The 9,781-nt window shown below is 35.8% G+C and overlaps 1 protein-coding gene across 4 annotated transcripts in view; it reads right to left on the bottom strand.

The window, feature by feature from the left end:
- Positions 1–9,781, bottom strand: part of TXNDC16 (thioredoxin domain containing 16) — a 119,942-nt gene that overhangs the window by 13,599 nt on the left and 96,562 nt on the right. For 3 of the 4 annotated variants that reach the window (XM_023222621.1, XM_023222622.1, XM_023222623.1), the window contains 2 exons: positions 3,317–3,477; positions 1,931–2,121 (listed from right to left, as the gene is read on the bottom strand). In XM_023222621.1, coding sequence (XP_023078389.1) covers positions 1,931–2,121; positions 3,317–3,477 — 352 coding nt within the window. The remainder of the gene's footprint in view (positions 1–1,930; positions 2,122–3,316; positions 3,478–9,781) is intronic. The other variant, XR_002733745.1, reaches the window with a different exon arrangement.

The raw sequence follows: 9,781 nt of genomic DNA, 5'->3' as shown, positions 1-9,781 counted from the left end.
TTTTTTTTTTTTTTTTTTTTTTTTTGAGACGGAGTCTCCCTCTGTCACCCAGGCTGGAATGCAGTGGCATGATCTCCGTTCACTGCAAGCTCCGCCTCCCAGGTTCACGCCTTTCTCCTGCCTCAGCCTCCCAAATAGCTGGGACTACAGGCACCTGCCACCATGCCTGGCTAATTTTTTTGTATTTTTAATAGAGATGAGATTTCAACGTGTTAGCCAGCAAAGATTTCTTAATACCCCACAAGCACAAGCAGCCAAAGCAAAAATGGACAAATGGGATCACATCAAGTTAAAAAAAAGCTTCTTCACAGCAAAGGAAACAATAAACAATCAGCAATGTGAACAGATAACCCACAGAATGGAAAAAAGTATTAGCAAACTACCTGTCTGACAAGGGATTAATAGCCAGAGAATATAAGGAGCTCAAACTATCTGGGGGGGGGGGGGGGAAACTAATAATCTGATTTAAAAATTAGCAAAAGATTTAAAAATTAGCAAAAGATCTGAATAGACACTTCTGAAAAGAAGACATTCAAATGGAAAATAGGTCTATGAAAACAAGTATTTCTCTGATCATCAGAGAAAAGCAAATCAAACCTACAATGATATCACCTCACCCCAGTTAAAATGACTTTTATCTCAAAGGAAATAACAAATGCTGACAAGGATGCAGAGGAAAAGAAAGCCTTGTACACTTTGTGGGGCTCAAGATTTCAGTGGAGAAAGTAGCTGCAGATGGGGTATAAATAGCAAGAGAACTAGAATTAGAAGTGGTGCCTGAAGGTGAAACTAAATTGCTGCAATATTACGATGAATCTTGAACGGATGCTTCTCATAAATAAGCAAGGAAAGTGGTTTCTTGAGTTGGAAACTACTGAAAATGCTATGAACATTGTTAAAATGACAGCAATGGATTTAGAATATTCCATAAACTTAGTTGATAAAGCAGCAGCAGGGTTTCAAAGGATTGACTCCAATTTTGAAAGAAGTTCTACTGTGAATAAAATGCTATCAAACAGCATCATATACTACAGAGAAATCTTTTGTGAAAAGAAAGCTCAATCAATGCTGCAAACTTCATTGTTGTCTTATTTTAAGAAATTGCCACAGCCCAAACTTCAGCACTTCAGCAACTACCACCTGTCAGTTAGCAGCCATCAACACAGAGACAAGACCCTCCATCAGCCAAAAGGTTACAGTTCCCTGAAAGCTCAGATAACTGTTGGCATTTTCTAGCAATATTTTAAAATTAAAGTAAAAACATTTTTTAGACATAATGCTATTACACATTTAATAGACTATAGTGTAAACATAACTTTTACATATACTTAGAAACCAAAAAACTTGTATGATTTGCTTTATTTCAATATTTGCTTTATTGTGGTGGTCTCAAACTGAACCCACAATTATCTCTGAGGTATGCCTGTACTTAGAACCAGAATTTTATATAACAATAATGTACTATTTGTAAAATATTCTCATTTTCTATAAAACCACATATTTGCTTACAGTTATAAAAAGAAAACAAGCTGGCATGCACATGGAAAAAGCTACACAAGAAATGTCCTCTGAAATTTACAATTTTAAATTTTATAAAAATAGGTGAAAGACTTATGCTTTGGTAGGCCAAAGCTCCCACTATAACAATTTTTTTAATGGCATAAATTACCAAAATCATGTTTGAATACACTGGTGATCTATACAAACAACATGGACTCAATGAATTAAAATTCAAGAAATAGGCCTTCATAGGGGAGCCGATCACTGACTGAAGTCTTGCACCTTTGGCCTCCCAGTCAGAGACTGTCCACATGGATGATGCTACCAGCATTTTAATAACTCATCTTACCATTCTTTTGCTATATTTAGAGTTTAACATTTATGGAACAAAATACAGAACTACATGTATTAAACAAAACAGAAAACTTACTGATATGATTTTCTAGTCCTGCTTCTAATTTCTTCAGCCACAATACAAGGTTTTCTTCAATTATAGCCTGGTCTGAAGGAAATGCAAATACTTGGCCACCTGAATGCAGATTCACCAAAACAAGAAGAGGAAGGGGAGGCAGAGGATCAAAATATGCCTGCAAGATTCCTTTCCCCACTGGAGTATTCTTTCTACAAAAAGAAACAATTGAACATATTAATGTTTCTTTCTACAACAAAATAATGAAAATAGTAATTTGCAGAACATTAAGTTCTACATGATACTACTTTTAAGTAGTATCATGCCAGTAAGTTCACTTTATGAAAAGATGTACTAAAAACCAAGAGGTCTACGACTATGTTATTAGTAATTGGATTCTTTAAAAGTTTCTTTTTAACATGGGGCACTTTGTTTGACTTAGGAGAAAAGCAGCAGCCAATGACAATTTTAATGAAAAGCAGGCATAGCCCAAAGGCTTGTCAATTTAGGCTTGACACAACCAATATTTTCCTTCCAACATTTGGCCAAGTATCTGATCATATATCATCAGCTCAAACATCAAATGATTACATAACTAGAAGATAACAAGATACTTATTTTCATAAATACTTCTTTTCCATAAAATTGTGCCTTTTCTCAGGAAAAAAAGAAGAGATTAATTTCAAATTAAAGAAGTAGAAATAATTATGTTCATACAAGAAAACTCTAAGTTAAAGATACTTAGTTTTCCTAATGTAACACATTCCACATTTTATAACATAATATTTTACTCTGAGATACCCATAATGATAATTGCCTGGGAAAATGTTGCCTCAAGCAGTAGAATGCACTGTGAAACTCTTCACAGCAAAAATGTACACTGCCCCATTTCTGTTATTTTTCAAATGAGTCTAAAGAATAAAATACGTCTTTCATCTGATGAATCTGAACAAGAAACAGTATATTATTTGTGAATTTTGTTCAGACATTAAATGTAACACAATCCATACATCTAGAAAACATACTAGGAAATATTGCTGATGAATGCACTGAAATCTGTCTAAACTTTAAAAATATAGAAGTACAGAAAAAGGAACTGAAGGAAAAGGTCAAAAATCACAATGTTTACATTCTGTATTTGCCAAATTTTCTCAATGGGCATCAATTCCTTTTAAAAATCAGAACAATTATTGCTTTTAAAAATTTACTGTAGAATAAAATTCAATCTAAAATAAGGTAATCTTTGGACCCTGTTTGGGGGAGTTTAGTTACTAAAATATCATGGTAACATATTTGGTTCCATAAAATTAACCCCAAAGAGTTAGAGAGTTTTGTTTCCTAACGAAAATGTAATAATTATTAAACTTTCTTTACCTCTTACATATTAAAAAATAAAAACATACTTACAGATTTAACCAGCAAGGGGTAAGTGAATCCAAGTATTTCTGCTTTACCAGTGTCAATATTGCTTTTTTATATTGAGGATTTATGCTGCCATCACTGAACAAAATCAATAATGGTTTCTGAAGTCTGAAATAACTGGGAAGATTTTCCACAGTGATTTCTGGCTGTCAAAGAAAAGGAATAACAACAACAAAAAATTCATGGGGGATGATAATGCATACAATAGAAAACATTCAAATCGCTCAGTCAATTTTAGTTTGTAAAATGTAATTCAAATATATTTTCACTTAAGTAGAGATTTTACTATATTAATAACTATGAATCTCAATCTTCTCATTCAATCCCACCTCATCTGAGTTATTTTAAAAATAAAACTACTTACAGAATTTGAGAATAAATTAATTTAAGGGAGTCCCCTGTTTTACAAGATGTAACACTTCTAATAATTTATTATGCTAAAGTTTGGACCAGATTAACCAATATACACATCACAATTGTTATATTTTTCCTCTAACATAAAAATTTTGAAGAAAACTGTAAGCTGAAAAAATATTTTAACATCTATCACTACTTAATAAATATAGATAAAATTTTACTTTTTCCAATATTATGGTTAAACTCATAAAATAACCAAAAATACACTAAAACAAATCCAAATACCAATCTCGTTTCGAGTTTAAAATAACTGAAAGAATTTAATACGAAATTAGAAATCTAATCCTTTTATCATTTTTATTATTAATTAAAAGATAGGCAGCTGGGAGCGATGGCTCATGCCTGTAATCCCAGCATTTTGGGAGGCCGAGGCAGGCAGATTGCCTGAGGTCAGGAGTTCGAGACCAGCCTCGCCAACACGGCAAAACCCCGTCTCTATTAAAAATACAAAAATTAGCTGGGCACGGTGGGGCATGCCTGTAATCCCAGCTACTCTGGAGGCTGAGGCAGGAGAATCACTTGAACCCAGAAGATGGAGGTTGCAGTGAGCTGAGATTGTTCCACAGCACTTCAGCCTGGGCAACAGGTGAGACTGTCTCAAAAACAAAAACAACAACAAGAAGAATAAAAACAAGATGGGGGGAGGGAGTAATCATTCTCCTGCAATTCGCCCATGCTATGCACATTAAAATAAAATTCTGTATGTCTTTTTTCGTATTAATCTGCCTTTTTAATGTTATTTTCATGGAACCTTCAGAGGACAAAGAGGAAGCTTTCTTTTGGCCACTGCACTCTTTTTATCTTAGAAATACTTCCTGTCTCCACTCACCTCCCACTCAAGGAAGGGCCCAAAATTCTATTATATTAATATTAGCAGTAACGACTGTCTATCCTCTCTCTTTCTATTCTCTCTTTCACACCTTTCTGTAATGGGGTAGACTTAAACAGTCACTTGATTACAAGTCAGAATCCCAGGTTCTAGATTTAGGGAATTGTCACAGTAATAAAACTTTGAGCAAATCACTCTGTACCCCAGTTTTTAAATCTGTGAAATGAGGGAATTGAAGGAAAAAAATATATATAATAACTATTTTTAAATGTATTTGTAGAAGACAATTTGTCTAAGCTGTTAGTAACAACAATTGGAAAGTGCAACAACAATGCTAATACATTTAGGATTAAAAATAGCAATGACATAGAATAATAAAGCCTTCTACCATTATCCATTTTTAGTTTCATGTTCATTATTTCATTCTCTGGATACACCTGTGATCTAGATACATCATCCCATATCAGATAGATAACCCCCAGCTGACATATGGGGAAGCTGACACAGAGACTAACTTGCTTAAGTTACCACAGCTACACAGGGGGAAGGAGTGATGCTAGAATTCAGGCATTCTGCTCACCAGTTTCCCCTTTCTTTAGATCGCACTACAAATTCAGATGAGCTTGTTTTCAATGGTGTCAACCACCTCTACATACAGTCCTAGTTCATCCTGAAGTACCAAATTCTGGCATATAACTTTCCTTATTCAGTTCTCAAAGTCGCTTGCATTTGCCCATTCTCATTTTTCTTTTAATTCTTTCTCTTTCACACTCAAAACCTCCTTCTTACACCTTCCTCTTTCATGGCTTAAATCTCAGATCACTTTTTCTCCAAATCCCCCTATGTTGTCTTCTTGTGTTAGCTTTCATCCTTTAATCTTCTATTTGAGTTAGATCCCTCTCCTAAATATTCACAGATCTCTTATTGAACAAGCAGAAATATTAGGTGAGACGAGTTACCATTGCTCAATTCAAAAATTTATTGAGTATAAAGTTCAAGATGTTATGCTGGGTGCTGAATCTATAAAGAAATAAGATCTTTTCCTTGCCTTCAAAGAGTTCATACTTTAGAAGAGGGGAGAGGTAAGTATACAGACTGCTATAATAAAAAATTTAATGTATGACAATAAGAAAATATATTGGTTCGAAATTAAGCTAAAATCACAAGGTAGGTGTGGTGGTTAATACTGAGTGTCAACTTGATTGGATTGAAGGATGCAAAGTATTGATCCTGGGTATATCTATGAGGGTGTTGTCAAAGATTAACATTTGAGTCAGTGGGCTTGAAAAGGCAGACCCACCCTAATCGGGGTGGGCACCATCTAATCAGCTGCCAGCACAAATAGAAAAAACACAAAACAAAAAGTAAAAAGACTAGACTGGCCTAGTCTCCCAGCCTACATCTTCTCCTGTGCTGTATGCTTCCTGCCCTTGAACATCGAACTCTAAGTTCTTCAGTTTTGGGACTCGGACTGCCTCTCCTTGCTCCTCAGCTTGCAGATGGCCTGTTGTGGGACCTCGTGATTTTATGAGTTAAAACTTAATAAACTCCCTTTTATATATAGCTATCCTATTAGTTCTGTCCCTCTAGAGAAACCTGACTAATACAGTAGGGGAGCTCATGGATGATTTTAGGAATTGATATTTGAGCTGGACCCTGGATAAAGAAGGTCTCGTGTGTGCTTGAGCAGGGATTCCAGACATAGGGAACATCATGAGGATAGGAAGAGAGCTATTAAAGCGTACATAATATTTGGGAATGGTGATAATGAAGGATGCCAGAGCTAGGCATGCAAGAGGCAAATATGACTGTGAGACCAGATGAGTAATGCCTTGATACGTATTCTAGCTCCTGGGAATACTGAGAAGATTTCTGTATCAGATTGGTGAAACAGTTAGGCCTGTTTTCCAAAAGATGACTAACTAGAATATAAATTTGTGAAAAGAAGGACCAGTGGAAGGACCCTACTCTTTCCTATGTCTGGTCAAAAGAGAAAGACCAAGAGATGTGTGAGTTTAGAAGGAAATTGAGTTCTAAAATTAAAAACTTGGATTTAGGAATCATCAGCTGGTAGTGATGGTAGAAGCTATGGGTATGGATAAAATTTTCCAAAGAAAAAACACAGCAAAAAAAAAAAAAAAGAGTTGAAGATGTAATTCTAGGGAATAAATGAGACAGAGGATGGTCAGAGGGATCAAAGAGGCCTGAATTACAAAAGCCAGAAGAAAAGAGAATTTTAAGGAGGAATGGTGTAGACAACAGTTTTGACTGCTACTGAGAGGCTAAGGGGAAACACAGTTAAGAGGTCATCAAATATGGTACTTGGAAGGTGACCTTTGGCTCTCTGAGTATATAACAGGCTATAACTGTGTGGCTCCTGGTGTTCCAAACTTGTCAATAATAAAAGCATAAAAAAGGAACTCAGTTTATCTGAGAAAAATACTAAACCTATTTCCTAACAGGAAATAGTCTTAAATATATCAATGCTTATGTAGTTAGTTATTGTGTATTTTGGATTTAAGCATTATTTATCTGGCCCAATTTGTCATCAGGTTTATTAAAATAAAAACTTCACACCATGATAAAAAAATCTTCACCCTCTGGTCATCGACTCTCTTTCCTCATCCAGATGAGGGCACTAAAGTCTCTCTAAAGCCTTTTTAATCTTTATTATAGCTGTTCAGTATTAAGTTGAACACCACAAATAAAAACATTGGAAACAAACACTGTCACAATGCATATTACATTTGCTGTAACTGTAAACAGATTTTGATACTAAGTTTCTCCTACGTTTCTAAGGTTTAACGAATATAACCCTTAAAAAATTAGAGATGAATTTTTACCCACTAGAGATGCCAAGATAAAAAGAGTAAAATGATACAAATCTTCTGTAGGGCAATACAAAAATTATCAGAAGCCTCAAAAGTGGACCTACTCTTTGGACAACCAATTCAAATTCTAGAAATTTAACCTAAATCCATAATCATAGATACACCCAAAGATTACCTAAAAGGATGTTCCCTAAATTATAAATAAAACAAAAACTAAAGACAGTTTAAATAACCAACAAGAGGAAATGAGCTAAATAAATTTTGGTACATTAGTAAACAATATTATGCAGATGTTAAAATGTGTATCTATAGTACTTGATGGAAATACCATTAATATAAAAAGGTACATAGATACACAGAATTTTAGGTTTGGGGAAATGTATTTCCCAATGTAAACTTGGGTAGAAAAGTTATAGTTGATTATAATTTTCTTCTTTATACTTGTCTGTATTACCTGAAAAAGCCAAATAAAGGCTTAAAGTAATTCCAAAAATACTACACTATGTATATTCTAAAGGAATTACTTAATAACATGTCACTAATGACATAAATGTTACTTTAATGAGTGATTAAGAAAGATACATCATGAACATATCAACTCAATGATTTGATTACTTGTAACCTATAATTTTAACAGGAGGAGAGAAAGGACAAAACCAAGACCACAAAAAGATTTAATAAAGACTGCAGTCATTTAGTTGAGCCCAAAATGCAATGTCCTTTAGATCATTAAGACAAAAAACATAACAGGATATTCATTTAGCATCTATAGCTGATAAAAGTGCTCCTTGAGTCACTTTGGAAATGTAGAAAATATAAATTCTAGCTATGTTTAAATATGAAAGCAAACAACTAAAATCAGGTAATACAGGTTACATTTGTAGTGCCCTTGAATCCATTATTATACAGTCATGCATCACATGATGTTTCAGTCAACAATGGAGTACATGTAAGATAGTGGTCCCATAAGATTATACCATGTTTTTACTGTACCTTTTCTATGTTTAGATACACAAATATTTACCATTGTTACAACTGCCTATAGTATTCAGTCCAGTAACATGCTGTACAGGTTTGTAGCCTAGGAGCAATATGCTATACCTTACAGCATAGGTACGTAGTAGGCTATATACCATGTAGGTATAAGTACACTCTATAAAGTTCGTATAACAAAATCGCCTATCGATGCAATTCTCAGAAGATATCCCTGTTAAGTGATACATGACTGTACAGGTAAAACATATGAAAAAGCCTTTCATAAGACAGTATTTTGTTCTAAAACTGTATAAATAGGAGGGTGAAGCAAGATGGCAGACTACTCTACCAGTCATCCCCTCTTCCCCTGCAATGACAGCAATTTAACAACTATCTACACAAAAAAGCACCTTCATAAGAACCAAAAATCAGGTGAGTACTCACAGTACCTAGTTTTAACTTTATATTGCTCAAAGAGGCACTGAAGAGGTAGAAAAAACAGTCTTGAATCATCAATGATACCCTTCCCCCATCCCCTGGCAGTGGCCACACTCCATGAAGAGAGAATCTGTGTGTTTGGAAGAGGGAGAGTGCAGCAATTATGAGACTCTGCATTGAACTCAGTGCTGCCCTGTTATAACAGAAGGCAAAACCAGACTGAAGTCAGTGGATGCTCACCCACAGTGGGTGTATTTAAACCATCTCTAGCCAGAGCAGAATTGCTCATCCTAGAAGTCAGAATTTGATTAACAGCAAGGCTTGTCACCTTAGGCTGGAGTGTGCTAGGGCCCAAATAAACTTGAAAGGCAGTCTAGGCAACAAGAGCTGCAACTCCTAGGTGAGTCCTAGGGCTGAAATGGGCTCAGAGCCAGTAGGACTATAAGCACATACGACCTACTGAGATATCAGCCAAGACAGCTAGGGGGGTGCTGACGCCACCTCTCCTCTAATCCCAGTCTACACAGCTTGTAGCTCTAAAAGAGACCCCTTCCTTCTGCTTAAGGAGAGGAAAGGAAAGACTGGGGAAGACTTTGTCTTGCATATTGGATACCGGCTCAGCCACAGGAGGACAGGGCCCTGGTCAGAGTTGTGAAACCCCCTTTTCAGGTCCTAGCTCTTGGATGACATTTCTAGATACACCCTGGGCCAGAAGGGAAACTGATGCCTCTATGAGAAAGACCTAGTCCTGGCAGCATTTATCACCTGACAAGTGAAGAGCCCTTGGGTCCAGGTAGTACACTGTGGACTTGAGTAAGACGCTGAGACTTGCTGACTTCTGAGACTGTGCAGACTCAGCACATTCTTAGCTGTGGTGGCGATGGGGTGAGACTCCTTCTGCTTGAGAAAAGTAGAGGGAAAAGTAAAGGGGACTTTGTCTTGCACCATAGGTACCAGCTC

Source organism: Piliocolobus tephrosceles, chromosome 6 (genome assembly GCF_002776525.5).
Source record: "Piliocolobus tephrosceles isolate RC106 chromosome 6, ASM277652v3, whole genome shotgun sequence".
NCBI lineage: Eukaryota > Metazoa > Chordata > Mammalia > Primates > Cercopithecidae > Piliocolobus > Piliocolobus tephrosceles.
The sequence above is the reverse complement of the archived record's forward strand: the minus strand, read 5'-3'. Positions and strand labels throughout refer to the sequence as shown.